This window comes from Wyeomyia smithii, chromosome 2, assembly GCF_029784165.1.
Source record: "Wyeomyia smithii strain HCP4-BCI-WySm-NY-G18 chromosome 2, ASM2978416v1, whole genome shotgun sequence".
In the NCBI taxonomy this organism is placed as follows: Eukaryota; Metazoa; Arthropoda; class Insecta; order Diptera; family Culicidae; genus Wyeomyia; species Wyeomyia smithii.
In genome coordinates, this window is record NC_073695.1 from 3,184,622 (window position 1) to 3,210,621 (window position 26,000).

Genomic DNA, 26,000 nt, shown 5'->3' on the forward strand with positions numbered 1-26,000 from the left:
TTTGGCCCTCACCAGTAGGATGGTAGATAAGCTGTGGTTCCGTACTAGTTAGTGTAATATTAAGCAAAATGATCCGTCGAAGTGTAACTCTGACAGTCCTTGGTGCCATCTTGTTAGGAACAACGGAAGCCCTCAACTGCTATTCTTGCAGTGGAAGTGATTGTATAAATAGTGCCACCATCGGTCAGCAGATTCTTTGCAACGGAGTGTCGGAAAAGTGCTACACCAAGTTTAGTGGATGTATGAAGCAACAATTTTACGAGCTGCTGAAGTTTTATAACAGTTGATTTGTTCTGCAGATGTTCCCACCCAGCGAGGATGTTGGTCGTCACTGGCCCAGACCGAGCAAAATGCGTGTCCCGGAAATGATTGTGAAGTTTGCACCGAAGATTCTTGCAATCTGATGAGCCGCTCGACCCATAAGTGTACCGTGTGCTCCTCGGTGCTTAATGAGAAGTGTGTCAGTGATCCTTCCAGTTTGACCGCGGCACAGTGCGGAGCGGCCACACTGGACGTTACCGACAGTCAGTGCTATTCGAGAGTTGTGAGTAAATTTTTTTCTCACGCAGGATTACGTGAAATTTTATTGTTGTTTGTTTTTAAATTAAATAGTTTATTTGACACGGCACGATACAATTTATGTTTAACTGAGCCAAGTACATTTTTTTTAAATTCTAAATTAGCAGGGAAAAGAGGGAGGCCTTTTCTTTATTCTCGCGGCCGACTACGAGCTAGTGGGGAATTAAGGTGAGAGGAGGGGAGTTACAATTTTGATTTCAACTATATTGAGTTATACGATTTATTTATTTGTACATGGCTAAGCAGTGATGTTCTATTTGAGCAGTTTGGACTGAGGTGTCTGCGTGAACATGAAGATGCCGAGTCTTCGTTTGGGTGTCTCCAGCTTAGTGTATCATCTTCTTTCAGCGTGTAGCGAGAATGGTAATCTAACAAATAGATAGAAGAGTTTCATATTTTAATACCAGCGTGTTTTATGAACACGTATAGCTGTGTCATGTACTGGAGATCACCGCTTCCCAGAATGTCTCTAACGGGTACGTTCGGTTGTTTTCCTCGGGCCCGAAGGGAATCTATAAGCTCAGACCTAACACCACAGTATTCGGTACACGACCAAACAACATGCTCGATGTCATGGTAGCCATCGCCACAAACGCAGTGATTACTGTCTACAAGCCCTATACGAAAGAGATGCGTGTTTAACGTATAGTGATTGGACATAAGTCTGGACATCACGCGAATGAAGTCCCGACCTACATCCAACCCCTTGAACCATGCTTTCGTCGATACCTTAGGAAAAATGGAATGTAGCCACCGTCCCAGTTCATCTGAGTTCCATGATGATTGCCAACTGTTGAGTGTTCTCTGACGCAAAATGCTATAAAATTCATCAAAAGCAATTGGTCTTTCATAAATATCGCCGTCAATAGCACCCACCTTAGCTAAAGAGTCAGCCTTTTCGTTACCCGGAATCGAGCAATGAGAAGGGACCCACGCTAAGGTAACCCGGTAATTTTTATCTGTTAAAGCACTTAAAAACCGCCGTATTTTCCCCAGGAAATACGGGGTGTGCTTGACAGGCTTCATCGATCGCAGGGCCTCAATGGCACTGAGACTATCTGTGAAGATGAAGTAGTGGTCTATGGGTAGGGTTTCGATGATTCCAAGAGAGCACTGAATAGCAGCAAGTTCTGCGACGTACACGGAAGCAGGAGCATCGAGTTTGTAGGAGGCGGTAAAATTTTCGTGGAAAACACCGAAGCCAGTGGACTCATCTAGATTAGATCCGTCAGTGTAAAAGCTTTTATCATAACTAACATGTTCAAACTTATTGGAAAAAATCTTAGGGATCTCTTGGGGTCGCAATTGATCCGGGATACCAGAAATGTCTTGTTTCATGGTGGTGTCGAAGAATATAGCATTATTAGAAGTAGCTAAAAGTGCGACATTGGAGGAATCGTATGAAGAAGGATTAATATCTTGAGCCATATAGTCAAAATATAAAGTCATAAATCTGGATTGAGATTGAAGGTCGACCAACCTCTCGAAATTTTCAATTACTAATGGGTTCATAACTGTGCATCGAATTAGCAACCGGTAAGAGAGATTCCAAAAACGATGTTTCAACGGAAGAATACCCGCTAGCACTTCAAGACTCATCGTATGGGTCGACTGCATGCAACCCAAGGCAATACGCAAACAACGATATTGTATTCTCTCTAATTTTATAATGTGCGTGTTCGCGGCGGAGCGAAAGCAGAAACAGCCGTACTCAAGCACTGACAATATCGTTGTTTGGTATAACCTTAGAAGGTCTCCTGGGTGAGCACCCCACCAAGTTCCGGTAATCGTACGAAGAAAATTAATCCTCTGTTGGCATTTTTGTGTCAGATACCTAATATGACAAGCCCAGGTGCATTTGGAGTCGAACCAGACCCCGAGATATTTAGCGACTAAAACCTGAGAGATCGTTTTACCCGTTAGTAGGAGCTGCAGCTGAGCTGGGTTATGCTTCCTAGAAAAAACGACCAGCTCAGTTTTCTCCGGAGAGAATTCGATACCCAGCTTAAGAGCCCATTCAGACAAATTGTCTAAGGTATCTTGCAATGGTCCTTGCAGATCGCTAGCCTCGCTACCAGTAATGGATACAACGCTATCGTCTGCAAGTTGCCTTAGCGTGCATGAATTTGCAAGACATTCATCGATGTCATTGACGTAAAAATTATATAAGAGAGGACTTAAACATGAGCCCTGGGGAAGGCCCATGTAACTAATTCGGGAAGTTGTCGAATCGCCATGTGAGAAATACATATGCTTTTCTGACAACAAATTGAGCAAAAAGTTATTCAAATATGGTGAAAGTCCCTGCGAATGAAGTTTCGCGCTTAAAACTTCTACAGAGACAGAGTCAAAAGCCCCCTTAATATCCATGAACGCAGAAGCCATTTGCTCTTTTCGAGCAAAGGCTAGTTGAATTTCAGTAGAAAGCAACGCTAGGCAATCGTTCGTCCCTTTGCCCCGGCGAAAGCCAAATTGAGTATCTGAAAGTAAACCGTTTGTTTCGACCCATTTGTCTAACCGTAAGAGGATCATTTTCTCCATTAATTTCCGGAGGCAAGAGAGCATCGCAATCGGCCTATATGAATTGTGATCAGAGGCAGGTTTCCCGGGTTTCCGAATAGCAATGACTTTTACCTCCCTCCAGTCATGCGGAACAATATTTAGCTCAAGAAACTTGTTGAATAAATTCAACAAGCGTCTTTTTGCAGAGTCGGGTAGGTTCTTCAACAGGTTGAATTTTATTCTATCTAACCCTGGAGCCTTATTGTTGCACGACAGGAGAGCCATTGAAAATTCCAACATCGAAAATGGAGGCTCTTCCGTAGTTACTAATAACGCGTCGCGAAAGGTTTTCTGTTCCGGTACAGAGTCTGGACAGACCTTTTTGGCAAAATCGAGTATCCAGCGATCTGAATACTCCTCGCTTTCATTCGAAACGTCACGGTTCCGCATGCGCCTGGCGGTATCCCAAAGAGTGCTCATCGCTGTTTCCCTGGACAACGCGTTTACGAACCGCCGCCAGTACCCGCGTTTTTTCGCCTTTACTAAGCTCTTCATCTGCCTGCCCAGTGCCTCGTACTTTCAAAGCAGGTTGACAGTGCCGTACTCCCGGTAGTCCTTATACGCCGCGGACCTTCGCGCGTACAGCTCAGAGCACTCTTTGTCCCACCATTTGTTGGGAGGGCGCTGTCTAATCGTTACCCCGGGTATCGGTTTCGTCTGAGCTTGAGTCGCGGCGTCGATTATTAAGCCAGCTAAGAACGCGTATTCTTCCTCCGGAGGAAGTTCCTCGTGAGTCTCGATAATTTGCGCTATAATAGACTCATAACACTTCCAATCAATATTACGTGTAAGGTCGTAGGAAATATTGATTGGGTTCGGGGGAGTTGAACCATTAGCAATTGATATAACGATTGGAAGATGATCACTACCGTGGGGATCGTTGATTACTTTCCACCGGCAATCTAGCGCTAGTGATGTCGAGCAGAGGGATAGGTCAAGCACGCTTTCACGTGCTGGAGGATTAGGTACACGTGTCGCTTCCCCAGTATTCAAAACTGTCATATTGAAGTCGTCGATAAAGTTACAGATTAAAGAAGATCGGTTGTCGTCGTACAGCGACCCCCATAGCGAACAGTGAGAATTAAAATCTCCCAATATCAAAAAAGGCGCGGGAAGCAACTCTGCTATATCAGTGAGATGCTTCTGTTCAATCCGCGCGGATGGAGGCATATATAACGAAACAAGGCATAGGTCTTTTCCATCCATATTCGTTTGAATGGCAACGACTTCAATATTCGAGATCGAGGGGAGGTCGATTCGGAAGAAGGAATAGCACTTTTTAATCCCTAAAAGTACCCCTCCACCGTGTGAGTCTCGATCTCGACGAATAATGTTAAAATCGTGGAAATTGAGTTGATCGTTTGAATTGAGAAAGGTTTCACAGAGCGCAAATGCGTCACAATTGTATGTATTTATTAAGTGAGAAAATAGATCGAATTTGGGGATGATACTTCTGCAATTCCACTGTAATACAGTGATAAAATTCCTAACCTCTTTCGCCGTATTAGTCATCGAAAGATATGATAGCTGAAATGAGGGGCCAAGTTGCTGCTAGTTGCATCAAAAAGGTTTTCACTGTAGGAAGAAGGGCAAGAAGAATATTTTGTAGGGGATCTGGTATGTTGAATGTTTTAAATATCCAGTCCACAATATCAGAAAATTTTATGAACCCTGTTTCTATTTTATCTTCTGATCGAGAAATGGGTGCCCGAGGGGTTTTTGGTGCCCCAGGAAGCGGTGGGTACTCCTGGTTTGATTTAAAATTGAAACCGGGAGGTACTTGCTTCGGTTTTTCTTCACCGCTTCCTTTTTGTGTTGGCTTATTGGTCATTCCGTCAGGGGTTATCTTGCGACCTTTGCGAGAAAGATTAGGAGAGTTGATCATTCTCCTCTTCCTAGATCCTTCTGGCATGGCATAAGAACACCCTTCGACGGGATCGTCAGATGTACCCTCATCGGTTGGCAAAAAGGAAAAGATGTTTCCTGTCGAGGGTGGCTCAGCACTCTTCAGCATTTCTGCGAAAGAGCGCTTTGATCGTTCCTTGAGGGAACGCTTTATTTTTTCCTCGCGCTGTTTGTACGCGGGACACGCCGAAAGGTCATGCCGAGTTCCCTCGCAGTAAAGACACTTTTCAGTATCCTCACTGCAAGCGGTCTCAGCATGATTGCCTCCGCACTTGCTGCAGCGTGCCTTGTTGCAGCAGTAGGTGGCTGTATGACCTAACTGCTTGCAGTTTTGGCAATGCATGACCCGCGGTACGAACAGGCGTACAGGCAGACGAACCCTGTCCAAAGAGATGTAGTTCAGCAGTGCGGATCCGGCGAATGTTACACGGAAGGAATCCGAAGGGAAGAATTTCTTCTTCCCTTCTTCGATGGATACTGAATGCAATTGCTTGACATCCAGTATCTTTACATCTTGAATCAGGGGGTTTTTGAAGCAGCCAACCCCGTGACGCAAAATGTCATCGACCGTGAGGCTTCCTTCGGTAACCACACCGTCGATCTCCACGTCCTTGGCAGGGATGTACACGCGGTACTCTCTCGTGAAGAGCTCGTAGCTAGCAATTGCGTTTGCTTGCTTCAAGCTACTCACAACAACTCGCAGTTTGTTCGGTCTAACCTTTGTAATTTCGGTTACGTCCGAAAACTGTTTTGCCAGGTCCTTTCCGATTTGAATTATATTTAGAGGCTTCTTTATGGGCCTGAAGTAAACTACGAACGGACCTTTCGAAGCATCTGGGTAAGCTTTCACCCGTGTTGCCGGTACCCTTGGTACGGGGCTAGGTAGCGGGGAAGGTAGAGGGGAATTGATGGGGGAGATCTCAATCTCTTCCCCAGTTGTTTCCACATCCAGGAATAGTTGCACCTGCATGTCGTCCATTTTGCGGGAGCGTTACGCTCTACCGCACACAAACGATAAATATTCGAATGTGGGGGGGGGGGTCAAATAGTTGCTATTAAATTTTAAAAACAATTTTTCAAACTACAATGGATCAAAATTAAAAAAAAGGCAGTAATACTAATACTAATAACAATAGTAATAATAATAATAATAATAATAATAATAATAATAATAATAATAATAGTAATAATAATAATAATAATAATAATAGTAATAATAATTATAATAATAACAATAATAATACTATTAATAATAATGATAAAAATTCTAAAGTGAATACTTCACCGAACGTCTAAGTCACGACCTCACGGCTGATAGTAGGATTAATCGAGCGTCTCCGCAGAACAAACAATGACGATCCAGCTTCGTGTTGTGACACAGTGGCCGTATCCTACACGCGACCTTGTAGATGCCACTTGTAGTTCGCTCGATCGTGTGGTGGTCCGTGCTGCTAGCGGGGTAACAGCGGTGCGGGAGAATTATTCTTGCTGATATATCAGCTGCGTATCGGATCACTGGCGGGGTAGCCTGCCCCTACCAGTGTGCAGAAGATGTTTCTGCCGATAAACTACCGGCTATTGTTATCGCGCAGCACAAGAAATAATCGACAAAAAAAACACCCGTACGATAACTCGTGTATTGTTATTTTGCAAACTCAAACGGAGATGAACAATTTGCGTCTAATCGAGACGAAAGCAAAACAACGAATGAAATTTTATTGTTCACATCCCATGATTTGGACTCCGATTAATATGCCAAAATTGAACGAATATTTATTACTCCTGTACCATTCGACACAAAAAATTGTTACGATGAAATTTAAATTCTGATGAAAATTTTCAAAGTAAAATCCCTGCGTGCAATGCATCAATCACGTTGTCAGTTAAACAATCGAACGAAGTATTTGAAATTTTTTTCTTCAATCAATTCAATTATTTGCCATTAGAATTTTCTTGAAACTGGTTGAATTGAAAATTGTAGCTTTTTGAGAATTACTGAAAAATTTTGTTGCTTCTGGGTCGATAAGAGAAAAATTATTGTGACTGTGAGTTGGTTTAAGGCAAAACAATGTTCAAGTAATTGATAATTTTAGATTAATTGGCAACGGAGGAAGTGTATAAATTTGCTTGATTTGAGAGTTTGAGGGTTTACACTATGTTTCATTCAACTTTCAACTACGTCGAGATTGATTGTCTTCTCTTCTAGCAGCAACACGATACAGCATGTTATTTTGTGCATCACTGAGCGCTCCATCAGTCCAGTTCGACTGTTTACCAACACGAAATGAGTTTCAAGTTTTGTTAATTTGTTTTTTATACGGAATAATGTCTCTTTGCGTTTTGCGAGACTAGGAAAGACATAACTTGAAAAAACGGCGGAAGAACATACAACAACAAAAACGTCGAATAAACATCGTGATGTGAGATTGCGATGCTAAAATCTCTCTGGCACAAAGACCAGGAGGACCAAGGGTGATATTATGTTAGGAGCATCCATAAATGACATAGCTTTGTTTAGGTTTTTTTGAACCCCCTTCCCCCATCGTAGCATTTCCTCACAAAGTCAGACCCCCCTGTAGATAATTACGTAGCTTTATAACAACCCTTCCGCCTATTGACTTTCTTCCTTTGCAAATTTTATTATCAAAAACATACCTTGTATCATAAATAAACAAGAAAAGAAAAGAAAGTAATAAAAATGACCCTAAACGGCGGAAAAAAAATAAAAGATTTTACCTCGAAAAATTATCTTCAAATTCTTAATACTCAGCAGTTTATGTCAATTGTGCATATAGTTGGTGAGTAATAAAAGTTAAAAGTTCATTTTGCGAGACAAAAACTGATTCCATCGGGAATAGGGTAATTTATCCCATACTGTTTTTCTAAATATTTTCAAAAAATGTTATTGCTAGCACTCGCAAAAATTAAAAAAAAAACATCAAACTAAAAGTGCATTAGGGAAATAAGATTGATGCTCATCCTATTATAGATCCTTACATTTCACTCACTACAATATCGAAAATCCAATTTTCTTTTCTCTTGTTTTTAAGTAGAGTAATAAGTATGAGTCAATTTGATGGAATTTAGCAGAAGACTGTCGAAATTGCAAGCAATTGAGAGCATGACGCATTTTCGTTCAACAAGAACGCTGTTGTTCAGTCGAAATGGTAAGGTAGGGTAAATTACACTACAGTGGACCACTTTTCTATAGCGGACCACTCGTCAGAATAACTCAATTGCTCTTAACATAAATCGAAATTTATGAATGTTCTCGCGATTCTGATGCATATTGGCTAGATAAAAACCTGTACCCCAACTAGGTACAACATAGTTGATGAAACTAATGACCTGCTTGGGATTGGAGCTCCATGCTTGGTATGGAGTTAAAAGGTAACTTCCTAAGAAGTTGTATCTAGAGGAAGCAAGAGCTTCGCAAGAGCAAAGCAAATGCTCTGAACTCTCTGGTTCAGATTTGCAGAATCGGCAGGTGTCGTTCAACACTACGCCGATTTTCTTTAAATGATAAAAAGCGGGACAGTGTCCGGTGAGGAGTCCCGTGATTATCCGTAGGTCACTACGATTTAGACTAAGTAGCTTTCTGGCGACAACACTGTGCCTGTTGCCATTGGGATACTATTTCTAGCCTTTCCCAAGTTAGTAGTTCGCTTTTGATAGCGGAAATGGACGTACCCAGAAACGGCTCGGGGCCAATAAACCGCTGAGCTGATCCCTGTCTTGCTAGGTAGTCAGCGTGTTCATTACCCTCGACTCCGCAGTGTCCGGGCACCCAAAACAGAAAAACCGAATTCTGTCGGGAAAGTTCCCGTAGAGTTTCAATGCATTCCCAAACAAGTTTGGAAGCGCATTTGACGGACTTAAGTGCTAGTAGTGCTGCTTGACTGTCCGAGAATATAGCGATTTTCGCATGTCTGTAGTTTAGAGAGCATTGCGTGTATCCAGTTCCTTGCAGTTTGGTCGATTCCCTTATGAGAAAGAGCCGTATCAATTGATGCAAAGGACGTGTTATCGAAGGCCCCTTCAATATCAAGAAAGGCACATAGCGCCGTCTCCTGATAACTGAGGGACTTTTCAATCAACGTCACTAAGCTGTGAAGAGCAGTTTCTGTTGACTTGCCGCTTTGATAGGCATGTTGGTTCCTGTTCAGCGGGGAGTCTTTAAGAAACTCATCACGGATATATTTATCCATTATTTTCTCCATCAACTTGAGAAGCGATGAAGTCAGACTTATGGGTCTGAAAGTTTTAGGTAGGGTTTTGTCCTTTCTTCCAACTTTGGGGATAAACACTACCTTCACCTTCAGCCAGTTATTCGGAATATGGCCCAGGATAAAGCTGGCTCTGAAGAGGTTGATGAGTTCGGCCATGATAACTGCGGCCGATTTTTGTAGAAAGATGGGTAGTATGCCGTCTGGACCAGGAGACTTCATAGGGTCGAATGAGCTTAGAGCCCAACTTATTGAAGCTTCCGTGAACAGTCGACGGGCCAGCAGGATGGACTCCCGAGACGCCATATGTCTCGAATTGTCCTGCCGCGACCCATCACTATTCAGTTCTTCGGTCTCTGTCGATCCAGGAAAGTGGGTGTTTATAAGAACCTCCAGCGTTTCCTTGGTAGTGACAGTGAGGCATCCATCCTCTTTCCTCACCTGTCCTAAACCGTTAGTATGGTCTTTGGACATCGCCTTTTGGAGCCGCGTAGCTTCCGGCAGAGTTTGGATTCTTTCACAGAAACTAACTCTGGATATCCGTTTAGCCTTGCGTAGCTCGGCGTTGTACTTAGTGAGGGACGCCCTGTAGTCGTCCCAGTTAGACGTGACTTTTGCCCTGTTGAACAACCGCCTAGTTTCCCGACGAAGGTCACTAAGTTGATCATTCCACCAGGGTACGTCACGGCATACTGACCGCTGTGTTAGTGGACAGTTAGCGTCGAAAGCATCCATGATTCTGTTTTGTAGATCATTTGCTGCCGAATTCAGGTCAACTGAATTTCGAATGTTGCTGTAACTGGAAGTTCGTGAATCGATCAGGTGTTCCTTAAAGGGTTCCCAATCTGTATTCTTAGGATTTCCGAACAGCTCTCTTTTCAGAGGGTTAGCCTCTATATTAAAAACGATGTGTCTGTGGTCCGACAAACTAGTTTCATCGGAGACATACCAATTTTTAATCCTTTCAGAAATAGAGGCGCTACACAGAGTGAGATCAAGGACCTCCTGTCTGATAGCGTTTATAAACGTGGGGTTATTCCCTACCTTACATACATTGACATCGTTAGAAGTAAGGTATTCAAGTAGGTACTCACCCCTGGTGTTGGTGTCCGAGCTGCCCCAGATCGTGTGGTGAGCGTTGGCATCGCAGCCGATCAGAAACGGCTTGTTGATGGCCTTGCAGTACCGCACGAGCGCAGCAACTTCGGGTGGCGGTATATCACCTTGGTCGCCCGGGAAGTAGGCCGACGCGACAACCATTCCCTGCTTTCCTCTGGTTGTCGGTACTTCAACCGTGACGGCAACGACGTCGCGTTGGATAAATTCTGTAATAGGTAAACATTTTAGTTCTCTATTTAGCAGAATTTCAGTCCTTGGTTTGGACTGCGTGTCACAGTAGATTAACCTACCGTTAGGAGCGTTAAGTCCGAGAACTTTGGATTCGTTGATCCACGGCTCCTGGATGAAAGCAGCCGCTAGCTGCTCTTTGGCGAATCTCCTGCAAAGAACACCCGAGGCGCCTTTTGCGTGATGGAGATTCGCTTGCACGCAGCGAAGGCTGCTCACTTTGCAGTGAAGTTGCCGTCTTTGTCCGGATCGGAAGACGATCCTGGTATTGGCTGACGGCTGCCAACAGCGGTTTGGCTGGTTGATGGAAGTTGCTCTTCCTCACTCGGCTTCGGCTTCGGTTGCAGCAGTCGATTGGCAACAGAAGGTCGTCGCGCACACTGTGGCGGTTTTTGACTCCGGGGGGTGCGACTTTTCGGTGGTTGATGCTTCACACTCTTGCGAGTCTTCGGCGGAACCGTCCGAGCAGCCGCGGGGTTGCGTTGTTTGGGTGGTGACAGGGCACTCACGGGGGAGCATCCTGCGCGTACCTTCCCAACCGCAGGGTTGCGTTTGGGTGGTTGTGGGGCACTCCCGGAGGAGTTTCCCACGCGAACCTTTAGCCCATTCGCAGGATCGCTTTGCTTGGGTGGTGGCAGAGTACTCCCGGAGGAGTTACCCGCACGTACCTTCCCTGACATTGCGACGGAGTCTTTCTTGCCTGTGACGTTCGGCCTTCCGCTTACCTTTCGGATGCGTGCTTTGCCGAAACCGTAGTGCAGTTCATTATTTCTACTCTCAACGAGTTTGGCCGATTCTTCGTCAATATTCAGAACTAGTTTGACCAAGGTCTTTACCAATTTGCGGTTACAGACTCGCCACATTTTGGTAGAGAGATGGTCGTTCTGATTCTGGAGTGAACGAAGAATCTTCTCGTCCGGAGAGTTCGCACTGTCCGCGAAGTAACCGACATACCGTCTGGCCTTCGGCAGATCCTTCATGTGGTATACACGAAGTTGTGCTCCCTCCCATGGTACGAGAGAAGGTACCTCCCTTTCCAACCACTGTACTGTGTCGTTGTCGGCACAGGCAAGTTGCAGGAAGCCATTTTTTAGATGGCAACCGGTAAACTTGGGCTTGGTGGTTGGATTTTCCTGGTCCGCAATGTGATCGAGGATGGAGGTCCGGACAGCCTGAAGCTGGTCCGTTGTGAGTAGGGAGCTGGGGTGGGTAGCAGAAGTAACCGCAAGGCTTATAGCTCCCACCATGTCCCTATATGTGGCCTTCGGGAGCGGTTTCGAACCCGATGACCCCAAACCAGTGCCGTTCCGCAGTTTTTTAGGCTGTGGACACTTAGTACTGGTGTTTGGGGACATCAAGTCGTCCGACCGCTGTCGCTTGACGGAGACTTGGTTCGATTGAGCAGGCTGCTCTGTTGGAAGGAGGGCCAGCTTCCTGGCTTCTTCGTACGAGAGACCGGAGCGAAGATTTTTGCTCAGTCGCCGCCTTTGCGCATTTGAAAGTCGCTTGACAATGGGTGCCGATGATTCGGGTTTCCCTTCGTCATCGGGCCTTGTCTGTGGACCGGGAACTAAGTCCATTTGACTTTCGTCATTCTCTTATGGAGAAAGTAGGATTAAGGATGAAGCAGAGGGTCCTCCGTCCAGCGATTCGCTGTCGAGGTTGAAATCATTGTCATGCTCCATTTCCTCCGTTCTGCCCGGTGCGTTTGTTTTTATTGGACTACGCTCCGATGAGTCCATGGGTTCCGGCAAAGAAAGGCTGCCGGTGGCCGAATTTTGTGAAGTTTTGTCGTTCATAAAATTCCCACGAGTCGCTGGGTAAAGAAGAGTCCGCTGCATCAGTGACCCGCGTGATGCAGTAAGGGCTAATTACTGTGAAGGGTGCCCTGGTACTCCACAGGCTCCGTTAGAGGCTGGGTATTTCTTAACCACCCCCCCCCCCCCACCACGTCATCCATCGGCACGGGTCGCATAACACCTTAGCTTAGGGGTTTCAACCATTGGATTTTACGCAACAGCCATGGTTAAGAGCTGTTGCAACCATACTCCTTTACAGGGGCTTTGGACCCTCTGCTACAGTTCTCAATAATTCAAGTCTATTCGTAAAGGCTAAACTGAACCAAGAGAATCGTAACAGGCGGAGCTCTTGCATTGAAGGACTCGAAAATAAAACAAGTAATTTTCGATCGTAAGCGAAGATTAACCTCGACACTATCGCCTGACGACTTTCAATTGAAAACTATCCAGCTACTGCGATGAAAACGACAGAAAGCCTTTTCCACGTGGCTTGATAATAATCATATTGAAAGCAGCACACAATCTGTACTACTATGCAACATCCGACGCAAACGATTGAAGTAAGCGTAGGTTAGTTTGCTGCGAAAGATGTCCCGGCTAGTAACCAGTACGCGGCTCACATTAACCCGTAAAGACCCGGGACGAAACTTGTTTTTTGAAAATGCTCGTTCTCAGCACTGAAACTCCTTCACAGTTGTTTCCAGAGTGTTCATATCTTCGTCAATGTTGTAAAAACATCGTATTAAAAAATGTATTCAGGTAGCTTTAAATTTTTTTCTGCAGATGGCGCTGACATCTATCTTCTGAATAAATTGTGCTAGCCATTTTGTTTCTTCGGGAAAGTTGTTTATATCATCAATTGGCATAAAGTTGTCGAACATATTACAACTGTAGAACTGACCGTTAACGAGATAAAATTATTTTTATTATTCAATATAAAACAACATCGCACGCTTAGCCTTGGGGCTAATAGCGGTCTCGATCAACTAGATTAGTTGAGCGATTTCGTTATTGGTATGGGACGATCCATTAATGATATCACGCAAAATTAGGAAAAAATTAACTCCTCATTGTCACAAGCTGTCACAACTTCATTGACCCCCCCCCCTTTAATACGTCACGTTTTTATTACCCCCTGCCCCTTCTTTGGTAATAATTGATTGAAAATCGAGAAATTTGTTAGGAATGCACTTTTTCTTAATAAGAACGAGTTTACTAAAAGAAAAACTGAAACTAAAAGGAAAAGAAGATTGTAGAAGATAACTAGAAAAGGCGTTTAGTTCTTAGTCCAAGGATGCTGCTGATGGAGTCGCATATCGACGACAGAGAAAGCCGAGACAGTAACTGCAGCATCATTGCTGATTTTTAAAAGACCATCAATATTGAGTTCCTCTTCTTCAAACAATTCGCAATCCAAATCTTCTCCACATGTTACAATAACCAAGCATTTTTATTTACGTTTTGTCCACGTGAACAATTTGTCACAATTTTTGTATTGATTAGATTAAGAAACACTGAAAATTAATGAAATTGCGCTGTCATTCATAAACGAACATGCACGGTAAAACAGAATTAACGAACATTATGCTTTTTTAACGAGAAAAAAAATTGTCATTTATTTTATCTAAAGAAAATCTTAAGCAAAAAAGGGATCGTAGAACTATAAATGAATGATGCAAATATCATAAATAGTTCTGAGTTGATCTCTGTGGTTATGTGATGTCACACTCAAGCTAACCCCCCCTCCCCTATATGTCACAAAATGTCACAATAATTGAAACCCCCTCTCCACCCTAAACGCGTGACATCATTAATGGATGGTCCCTATTGTTTTTGGCACATTTTGTATGTGTAGGATAAGTACAACGATACACCGTGCCCCAGTGCTAAGTCGAAAAAATTTTCAGCTCGAAAAGATCCTCGACTCGATCGGGAATCGAACCCGATATCACAACCTTGTGGGAGAGCTAGACGACCGACATCGCTAACCACAGAGCCACGGGACCACCTTTCCATACCATTTTCATTATTCATAAACCAAAAATTTCAGTTTCGAATTATATCTGGGACTTAAGTACATATGTTTCAATTTTAGATGTATTCGAACTTTCGAGTCATCATGAAATGAATTATTGAAGGTTTGTAGTTGCCTTTGTATAGTTTTTTGTCAACCTATGATGTGTTATCATATTTAAGAAAGAATGTAAAATATAGTTTTAATGTTATTGTTTGTGATAAGATGTTTCAAATAGGAACATTGTTCAATGGAAGATTAGTTGGTCATGTTACCTTTCTAAGAGCTCCTCTTGTTCAATTTTATACCATTTAACATGAATACTAAACGCTTACTTTTGTTTAAAACACTGTTCACCCAATAACAAACTGTTTCCTAGTACTAATAATTATTTCCGAGGGGTCTTAATACTACTGGACGTCAGTTTCGAAAGACCCCCGAACACAATCATGGTCGCGTTGCATACACCGGCATTCGGCAAAGCCTATTGTAGGAAAAACATCGATACGGACACTGCTGATTGACGATTTTTTATATGAATTGACATGAAAACAATCGTTGCGAAAACTCGAATTACTCGGTAAGTCGCAACTAGTAGCAGCTGATTTTTGGTTTAGTACTAGCCAATACCTTGTATTTTACTACAATAATAGTGTCATAGCAGAACAACGTAGAACTTTATGTTTTTCATATAGCCGAAAATGAGGAAAAGTTATAAAAAAACTTGTTTTACACACTATGCCTCCTACGAACCTATTTTCAACAAAACTGTCTTAAGGGGGACCCTACTCTAGAAGGTCGAAAAATCATGAATTTTCATATTTTTTTTTTGGCTGTCTAGAGTAAAGTGAAGTGTTTGACTATTTTGGCTTTTGATTAAGGTAAATTTGAAGATGTATTTTCCATGTCGTGAATGTAAATATAGTGAGTATAACACTGTTGACATCTGGGAACGTGGATACTCTCTCTAAATCAGTACCTAACTGGTGGTAAGCTTTTCTCAGCTTCTAGTAGACCGATCGGTCTGTGTATAGTAAACATAAGGTCAAGTTCCGAATCGGAATGTAGCACCAAGGCTTTGCTTTTTTTTTAGTAGACCGATCGGGCTGAATTTTTTTTTTTCAGTATATAGAAACATATTCTCTATCTTGTTACGTAGTCGTTTTTGAAAATTCCAAAAATTGCCAAAATGGCGGCCATTTTAGTAAAAAAAATGTTTTTTTTTTTTAATGAAAAATCACTATTTGAAAAATCATAAAACATTGAAAAACTCAGAAAACAAAAAACGGCTACGTAAGTTAGATAATCCATTTTTACATGTTAAAAAAAAGTAGGAGGTTGTATCCAAGACACGACCGCATAAATGACGTAGAACTACGTACACTATTAACAAATGCATTGAGTGTTTCATAACCCTAGTAACACAACTGTTTTTATCAAAGTTTTATAGCGCTTTTTTGGCTGTATTGAGCGCTATAAAACTTTGATAAAACCAATATTTTTACTTGGGTAATGAGTTATAATGTCTATTAATGAAGGGTTGTGAATTTCGTGAACCGGTTTCAGCAGTTAGCAGATCGTGCCGAGTTAAAAACCATACACAGCACACACACACAAATCATACCATATCATTATACCATACACACATCATACCATATCATACACACATACACACATACACACATACACACATGATACCATATCATATACACACAGCAAGCAAGCGACCAATCAGAGGACGTTATTTTTATTTCAACAAGGCTTGACAATTTTCAATAGTGCAATAGTTCGTAGATTCAAACAACATTTTCCTGCATTTGGACAGATGCGTGTATAATTTTCCAATCGATTGCTGCAAGAATGAAGAAAATCGGTTGAAAACCAACCGACCTATAAGCATTTGAAAAGGGACAAATTTTGTCCCAGTTTTTCAGTTTGCATCCGTGTGTGGTATGCTAAAGTAAAACATAGTTCTACGCCAAAAAGGCATTTTGCTGTTCAAAATCGGTTGCTGATCGCAACCTTTGTGCTGCCCCAACAGTGTGGGAGTTAAGATACACGGACAACATGCACTGTGGAATTCACCTTCTGTAAATTAGACGGCCGCGACAGATGTAACTGCTAGAATCCGCACAGAATGCTTGCTTACGTTGTCAAAAATTATTAACTTTCAATGACTTGTTTATTTGCCTTGAAAAAAGGCATTTTGCTGTTCAAAATTGGATTTAGTGATGACGATCTTTATTATCTTTATTATTTTCAATTGCAAGGTATATGATTCTGTCGACCGTGCTTGGGAAGCAATCATATAACGACCAATCAGAGGACGTAATTTTCGTTTAAACAAGGCTTGACAATTATCAATAGTACAATAGTTTGCATAATCAATCAACAATTTTCTACATTTGGGTGGATGCGTGTATAATTTTCCAAACAATTACTGCAGAAATGAGGGAAATCGGTTGAAAACAAACCGATTTATAAGCATTTAAAAAGGGACATATTTCGTCCCCTTTTCGTTAATAGTTTTCCTATTTACATCCCTATGTGGTAGGCTAAAGAAAAACGTAGTTCTACGTTAAAAATTCAGCAAAATCGGTTCAGTAGATGCTAAGAAAAATTTACCAGCAGTTGAAAAAACATGGTTTCGAGAAAAACGCGTTAAAGTTTTAAACAACGATATATAATCAATGAAGTAAATTGTTTAGAAATGTGTTACTTACTATTTCCTTGAACGCAGAAGACGTATCCGGTACAATATTTAAAAAAAAAAAAAATGGCGGATGCAATATGGTGGGAAAAAGGGACTGCAGGCAGAATTTGGCGCCATAAGGCGAGACGGGACATTCACGAAACAAGCCGCCAAATATCACGGCATCCCGCGACAAACGGTGGCCCATTAGTTGTACTTCTACACAGTTTCAAGATATGTTCTACAAGAGTGCTCAGCTCATTATACTCCGTGGGTGCTCATTGTGCCCCACACATCGACTGATTGCTTGTTTTTGATGCATGAATCTAATTTGTGTTTTTCACCATTATACGATAAACTTTTCAATTTGTGAATAGTGTACCTTTAATTATAGATAGTTAATGCAAGCTTTGCACTGTAGACACTTTAAAAATTCTGTCGTTTTCCATGCTTAAATCAGCAACCAAGTTAGGGTGCTCATTATGCCCCTATTCCCCCTATGCACAGGAGGAACTATGGGTTGCTGTCTTTCACCATTCGTTTTATCGAATCTGATTAATTAACTGATTAATCCCCTTCGATTTATCACACTTTGTGTGTGTGTGTGTGTGTGTGTGACCAATTAACAGACTACAAGAAAATTCGTACAATTACGCACTTTATGTGTATGTATGTGTGTGTGTGTGTGTGTGTGTGTGTGTGTGTGTGTGTGTGTGTGTGTGTGTGTGTGTGTGTACATGTATGTATGTGTGAGTTCCAATATGTCGGTGTAAATATATTTGTGAGTTTAGGTCCGACTAAACGTTACTTATTGTATATATTTGGTCAGAAAATGCGCGTGCATTGTTCGAACAGAGCAACATAAAACGTCTCCGCTAATTCTCTCTAGGTGACCCCATACTTTTAGCTGTAACTTTTGAACGCGATCAGATATCAAAAAAATTCTTTTGGCACAACATTTCTGAATGTGTAAGCATTCCAAAAAAGCAAAAAAAAAATTCGATTTCTTTGACTTTCTAAAGTATGGTCCCCCCTTAATATCACATAATCTATTAGTGTATACTCTGTTTTATGAGGATCATGGGTTAGCTAATTAATTTCTAAGTGTTTGCATGCGCTACTGGAAAACATCTGTGAAAATTTTTTCTTCCATTTTACAAGCCTTGTAAATCCTCACTTTCACAATATTATAGCACATTTTCTAAATTATTTTTCAAAGTGAATTATCATGATTTCCAGTCGATAACATGTCTACTGCAAGTAGAGAATAAAATGAGGCTTGAAAACTGAATTTCATTTCTTTTAGTTTTGTCGCGACTTTTTTGGGTTCTGCCCCACAGTGCGTTGTGGTAAGATTGTAATATGGCAAATGGTCAGAGTGAAAAAAGAGATTATCTGTATAGCGATTTATCTTTGATTATTTCCAGAAATTTGAGGATTCAACTCCAGTTATCAATTTCTATTCAATTTTCTCGTTTTTACTCTTTTGCTGTAGAAACACTTGCAAGTTCATGGCTCAGTTTTAAATATTGCTTCCCTTATCATGCCAATGGTCATTACCAGTTTTTAATTTTGCTTCTGCTATTCATCAGTACCTCAGCGTGATAATGAAATTCAAAGCAATTTATCACATTTCGTTTTAGAGACCCACACTTTTTGGACGACTTCTAATCCACACGCAAAAGTTGAAGTCTTGTACAATCATTGTGTCTTCCCGATTCGCACAAATGTTGCACAGAAATCGCACAATAAATGTGTGAAACGCATAACGCAACAGTTGTACTGCGAATACATTGACATAGAATGAAATCAGAATATGTATCATATACCGACACTTTATGTCTCACGTCGAGTGTATTAGTGACTGCTACTCATGGTGCAGTGCAAGCGACGAGAGAAATTTCTCTCTCGCTCGTAGAATTTCCATGCATGTGCGACAAGACTAGACACGTCACTTACAATTTGCAGGTTGCTCTTTCGCTTCTCTTTCGGTTCGGATTGCGACGCGCAAGGCGATACCTTGTTGCTTCAAGAAATGAGCGAGACACCCGTGCTGTACATACTTGATACCAGTGTTGTTAGTCTCACTCATACTGTCGGTGCGTGATTGCTGCTATTCAGTGGAATGCATGAAGAAGAAAAAGTATCTCGAAAGCGTGTGTGCAAAAGGCTTGAAAAGCGTAGCATATGTCTCGTCCTCAAGCAGAAAGGAGGAGAATGGTTTTGCTTCTCGCTCGCTTTGCAATGCTGCTTGAACTGTTTAGGTGTAGTAGTTTGAAGCTGCCAAATACATTGGAGAAACGCTAGAGCATTAATTGCGTTATGCCCAACACGCAATCATTGTACTGGTTCCGAATCACATCAACAATTGCTTTAAAAACGCACAATTTTGTACTGGTTTCGCACCATCCAACTTTTGCGTGCAAGTACGCAAAAGTTACAACGCAGTAAATAACCTCATCTCAAAAACAAATATAAGGCGAACGAACGGGAGTTGAAGTTATGTGGCGTCACACAAAAAATGTTTAAAGGTTAAAAATTATTTGGAAATTTTTTAGTTCATTATTTAACCACAGCCGTTTTTAATTAGAACCTTCCAGTCGAAGAGACTTTTGTCAGTTTTGCTACCCGTACGTGACAAAACGTGATAAGGCGGGGTAAGGGAGGGGGTGGTAATATTGATCAAAACTTGCGTGAGGTACTAAATAGATGCCGTCATATGGTTCGACGTCGACACTTCAAAAGCCTGCTTTTTGTAAGATCTGGAACACAATTTCAATGGTCGCAAACTCTGCTTACGCGTTCGGAAAGTATCACCAAATGTTATGATGCGGTGCTTATTTCAAATACCACACAGAAGAAAAGGAATGAGTCATATTTTGCGTCAGTCATTCCGTCAATTCAAACAGTTATTTGTTTCATTTGAAATGAAAAAAAATAAACAACAGTCGGAAAAAATCCGTATTGAAAGTAGTTCGACAGCAAAAATATTTTTCGTGATTCGATGATAATTTTTTTACGTAGGATTACGTCTTAATTTAAGAGGATGACATGCTGTGGAAAGTATAACGAATGAATATTGAACACCAACAGCCTGATCGAAAGGTGAAGGTTGCCCCAAACTGGTGGTGTAATAATCGGCATACCTTTTTATCATGTATTAAAGAGTAGTTAAGCTGAATATCAAAAAATTTAATGCATGCAATGCATTGAATGAATGCATGGAACAAATCTTGAGCACTAATGTTTTAATCTATGAGTTACGCTTTTCCTAAATTATTGGTATAAAAATTGGCGTATCTTTTCACTAATTATCCTGTGAAAAAATAAAATGAAAATCATTTGAACAAGTCAATACTATCCGATCATGACTTTGTTTTCTGTTCGCATACTCTAGCGAAGACAGATGATATAATATCATTTTCATATGCTTATAACCTTGCTACCACAGAACGGATTTTGAACACCTATGCCTTGGTGATCAGATAAATTATTATGCATATTATTAGCGGGTTGTGATAATCATCACACTACAGCGCATCCACAACGAATTTTAAACCCAGTTTCAATTTGATAGAAATAATATCACCTCGCTCCGCGATATTTATTGCATAAGCTTGTTGTAATTGGCCCCGCCTTTCTTTCAAGTTATATCATTCTCTCAATTTCACATAAGGCAAAGATTTGTTATTTCGTATCAAGAAAGTACGCAACATAAATATCTCATTTGGGGTTGGTAACCAGCAGAACCGGACCTATGGAGCTCTCAGCCACGCTTGGTTGCGGCTTGGAAGGAAGCCATTCACATTCTTTTCGTGTCGGGTGGAAGCGATTAGCAGAAGTGCCGTACTCTCAGCCTCGCAAAAATTTATCAGCTAAGACTGGCCAACTCAAAATCTATAGTTAAAAAAAACTTGTTGGAAAATTAGCGTCAATTTTTTTTCATTTCCACATAAACTTAAAATTTTACGACTTCTTATTCTCATTGAACCTATTTGAATCTGTTATGTGCATATTATAAACAAGTTGTACGAGTAGAAACCTAATTCTTTCATCTCTTTTAGAATATTTTGGATTTCAGCTATGCAGGCATATCTACATTTGACTCAAGTTTTTTGTGAATTTTGAAGCGGATCTCTATGAGATGAAACTTAATAGTTGGAATCCTAGAAGAATCAAACCATTCTAGTCATTAGAGATGCAGAGGTAAACTCGGTCTATGACAACAACGATTGTAACACTTTCGTTCTTCCTTTCTTAAGGGGTTATATACCTTCTTGGTCGAGAAAAATGAGGGAAGTTTGAATCTATTTTTAAGTGCATAGCACCATTTTCATTGCATCAAAGGGATATGTTTCTGAAGGGTATGTACAGTTTATCAACAACAAAAAAATACATTTGATTTTGAGAGATACCAATTATTACTGGAGTGATGGCCGTTTCCCCGAAACGCTATTTTTTTGCAGAGGCTTGCGGTGATCCTGATAGAGACTCAGCGGGTCAACCGAAATCAAGAAACTCATAATATTTCATTAGTTTAGAAGTGTGCCGGGTCCTTGAACGATCGCTTTTATGAGTATTTTGTTTTCAGTGAAAATGGGAACGTTTTACCCAAAAAATTCACGTTTTGAGCGCTAAAAATTGCATTAAAATTTTTTTGCGGCAAAATGTAACTGTATGTTTCAAGAAGCGATCGTTCAAGGACCGGCGAATTTAATAACGAAAATTCAAAATATTCAAATAAAATATGAAGGCAATCGGTTCAGTAGTTTTCTCGCAATCAGGATCACGGCAGTCATTTTTCGGAAAACACTATTCCGAGATAATCGCGTGTAAAGTTTCATGTTTAGCTTATGCGGCCGTGGCGAGGCGCACTGCAAATCGCTCTAACTTTCTTCCTATTGCTCAGATCTTAATGAAAATTTGTGAAAATGTTCTCAAGATGTTGTATTTGAAGATAATACAATGAAATTTTTTTCGGTTTTTTGAAAACTAAAAAGGTATATAACCCCTTAACCGGCCATAAAGACGTAATTGGCACCGTTATCGATCTTATACAAAGCGGAAGCTGCTGAACTTCTGCGCATTGAAGATTGTAACTTAATTCCAACTAAGCCGTTTTTGTTCGCAGTGTTTTAGTAAACTAAAAATAATTGTTAGTCCCATGTTCATTCAAGATTCCAATTTGTGAATTTAAGTTCTTCAATTTGTTAATTTTAATACTCTGCCATTCTCAAGAACATTTTTCTTTTTCTGTCTCTGGGGATGTTGGAAATTCCAGTTACCCTCCTATTCCCTTTGGAGCCAATAAACAAAGTCAATATAAATGTCATGGACGTCAAATTTATTGTGAGTGAGCTTAGAAATCGAAAAAAAAAGAAAAAAAGAGATTATCGTAGAATTACGACAGCCTGTCTTATGTCAATGTATTTTTTGCAATAGCTTACACTAGATTGGAATCAATCAACTTGACGGTTTGCAGCGGTAAATTTCAGTTATAGTTCTCTTGAAACTCTCTCTGACTCTAACATTACGACAGACTATTTGAAAGTCAGAAACTTTTATCCAATACCATTCAAACAATTTTCTGATAATTATGTGGTGACCCTAAAGAGATTCAAAAAGGTAATTGGAATCGATTTACGGCCTCTGGATATCGTCCGGGTTCCTAAAATATTCATATTAGGATAGGTTTCACAGAAACCGAAATTCACCAACTTGAACTCCATAATGGCGGCTGGAATTGACAGCAATTTGACAATGTTAACAATTATTGACAAGAGCCATAATGAACCAAAAAATCATGATGAATTTCTACCATGTTTCACTTAGATCGGCAGCGTTACGGAACGCGGTTGCGTCCAATCGCAGTCCGACCTGGACATCTGCGATGGATCGCTCTGCAAAACATGTACGGGCGAGAACTGCAACAATGGCGTATATCCAGCCGACAGACAAAAGTGTGTCAAGTGCACTGGAGCTGCGTGCAATGCAGCGACAGACACCGGCTACTGTGACAATCCGTCCGAGAGCTGTGTGAGCGTCCGACGTAGTGATGGTTAGTTTGCTATTACAACATTTTACAAAAAAAAAACAATATCAATGTTTGTTGACCACAGGAACCGTTGCGAAAAACTGCGAGAGTTCGTTAGCTGAAACGGATAAATCTATTTGCCAGACGAATTCTGCCAGCTGCTCATATTGTGTCAACAATGAATGCAACAAGGGCACGGTCGATTTCAGCGCCAGTCGTCGGTGTTACACTTGTCAAGGAACGGATTGCCTCCGGTCGTCTGTGGAAATCAAAGCTTGCCAGAATGTTGACGATGTTTGCTTCAGTTTATTTGATGGATGTAAGTTCTGTACTTAAAACCCATAAATATTTACTAATCGTTCACTTCAAACAGTCAATCCGGTACGGCGAGGCTGCAAAGCAGAGCTCAGCAGTCAGGATAAGGACGTCTGCGATGACGCGGACGATGTCAGCTGTGAGCTGTGCCTCACTGATGGATGCAATCTGAACAGCCGACAGGATCACCAGTGCCACTATTGTTCATCGGTTATCAACGGTCAGTGCATTACCAATCCGAACTCTGTCGTGCGTTGTCCAGCACCGACCACCGAAGTTAGCGAAGAAGCCCAATGTTACACGAGAGTCGTAAGTTCACCCATTTTCATTACTGATCGATGATCGTGTTGAGCAATTTTTTCCCACAGATCGGAATGGTTACCGAGCGAGGTTGTCTTGGGACACCTGCAGCCGACATTGAGTGCAAATCTTCCGAAAACTGCCAGATGTGTGCTATCGAAGATGGGGCAGCCTGTAATACGGGAATATTTCCGGCAGATCGCATCAAGTGTGTAGTTAACACAGCTTCGGACCAATATTGTCCGAATCCCCATGACAGTTGTGTGCAAATTATGCAGGGCAGTGAGTTGCACAATTCAGGGTATTGCAAAGCAGCAAATTATCTGTATTTTTTTCAGTCACTCGAAGCAAAAAGTGCCAGTCGTCAATGACTGATGCCGAAGTGTCCTTCTGTCAGGCAAACAGCAACAAGTGTGACTTCTGTACCGGCAATAACTGCAACGCACAGGATAAAACATTCAACTATCTCGAGTGTGTGTGAGTAGCTTGTAAATTCATGAACCATTACCATACCATTTATGAACTCGTTTTCTTAGATCGTGTACTTCTAGTAACGATCCTGGTTGTATAGGCAATGCTTTGGCAATCTCCAGTGTGGTACAATGTACCACCTGTGTGACGATCTACAGTTCTGCAGTCGTTCGACGCGGATGCCTATCTTCCCTGACAACGCAAGAACAACAGCAATGTTCGACTCAATCTTCAACGTGTAGCACCTGTAGCACCAATCGGTGCAACACGGCTGTTCATCCTGCCGATCGTCTCGCCTGCTACACCTGTCAGGAAGGTTCCTGTTTTTCCCACGATTCAATCAAACTGGAGTACTGTCCAACCTACCAACAAGGTGATAGTTGTATGATTCAAATGGATTCTTCCGGGAAACTGGTTCGCTTGGGATGTAAAAGCGCACTTAGCTCTACTCAGGCTGCGACTTGCAATGCAAACGCTGATCTCTGCAAGACGTGTACCAGAGCAGGATGCAACCAACCTTCTAAATATTTACCCAGAAGCAGTTGTGTACAATGCAGTAGCGCACATGATCCGGACTGCATCGGTAAAGCATCCAAACTGGATGCCGAACCTTGCAGTGATCCATTGAACACCCAATGTTATTCAAGACTTCTTACAAGCTCTGTAACTGAACGAGGATGCGTCAATGATCTGGACTCTGCAGCCCTGGCGCTATGCGCACGAGGCACTGACTGCAGCTTGTGTTCCTCACCCACCGGCAAATGCAACTCTTTGGAATATCCCGATGGTTGGAGAAGATGTTTTCAGTGTGACTCGACGCAGGATTCGGCCTGTAAAAATGCCCAAACCGGTACGGCCCCTTACTGCGCTACCTACAGCAGTAGCGATCAGTGCTACACGATCGTACAACAGGATGGACGCACAATACGGAAATGCTCTCCCACTAACCCTGCCGAGTGCGCTGGTTCTTCGCGGTGTGAAGTGTGCCTGTTCAACGAGTGTAACAATCGAATTTCTACGGACATCACACCCACGGTAAGCACAACGATGCAACCACCGACATCGACTCGTAAGCCTAATCCAGCCAGCCGACCAGGTAACTCACTGCTTGCAGTTCTACTCTCGTTTACGGTTGCATTTTGTGTGAGACGAACTTCGTTCGTTAGTTAAAATGATTCAAAAATAAATGCGCCATAATCTAGTAAAATAGACGGAAAAAATATTCTGATAAAGAAACCTAATCGACCCCGGTTTGATGAAATCCATAATATCTCATCAAGCGATGGACTTGATCAACATTGACATTTATTTCATTACCTTTTTGTCCGAGGCGTCAGAATGAACATTGCTTATTAGTGTGTTTAATTTTTAACGTCACAACATTATTGTATAATGTTTCTATACAACTATTACTATTCGAACTATTGCACAACAAATCTCATCTATCACCATCTTAGTACCCATGCCGACAATGCTAATATCGAGGATGGCATCATTCAACTTGAACAGTTTGTGTTTAACTGAATCGTACGTTTCCTTTGGGGCTATGAACAGTGGACATCTGATACATTTAGAGGTTGTTCCCTACATACTTTTCACACTTTTCCACACTTTGGTTCTTAAACGGCTTTAATATCTGAGATACAAGCTGGGATAAAAATATAATTACTAGGTTTCTAGCAAGAGAATAATATAATACAAAATCTTATTCAATGCGAGGTAGAATGTGAAATTTGCAGCGAGCATGAATCAGAAG

At 41.6% G+C, this 26,000-nt stretch overlaps 2 protein-coding genes across 2 annotated transcripts in view; one reads left to right on the forward strand and one right to left on the reverse strand.

Annotated features, from left to right (window-relative positions):
- LOC129726065 (prion-like-(Q/N-rich) domain-bearing protein 25) lies at positions 1–25,451 on the forward strand. Its single transcript, XM_055682659.1, has 8 exons — positions 1–240; positions 300–544; positions 22,957–23,182; positions 23,244–23,477; positions 23,532–23,782; positions 23,842–24,055; positions 24,112–24,250; positions 24,310–25,451. Exons 1-8 carry the CDS (start codon positions 69–71, stop codon positions 25,412–25,414), a joined length of 2,586 nt encoding a protein of 861 aa, XP_055538634.1. The 5' UTR covers positions 1–68; the 3' UTR covers positions 25,415–25,451.
- LOC129726064 (uncharacterized) overlaps positions 1–26,000 on the reverse strand; it is a 139,047-nt gene that overhangs the window by 26,083 nt on the left and 86,964 nt on the right. The gene's annotated exons all lie outside the window — the stretch shown is intronic.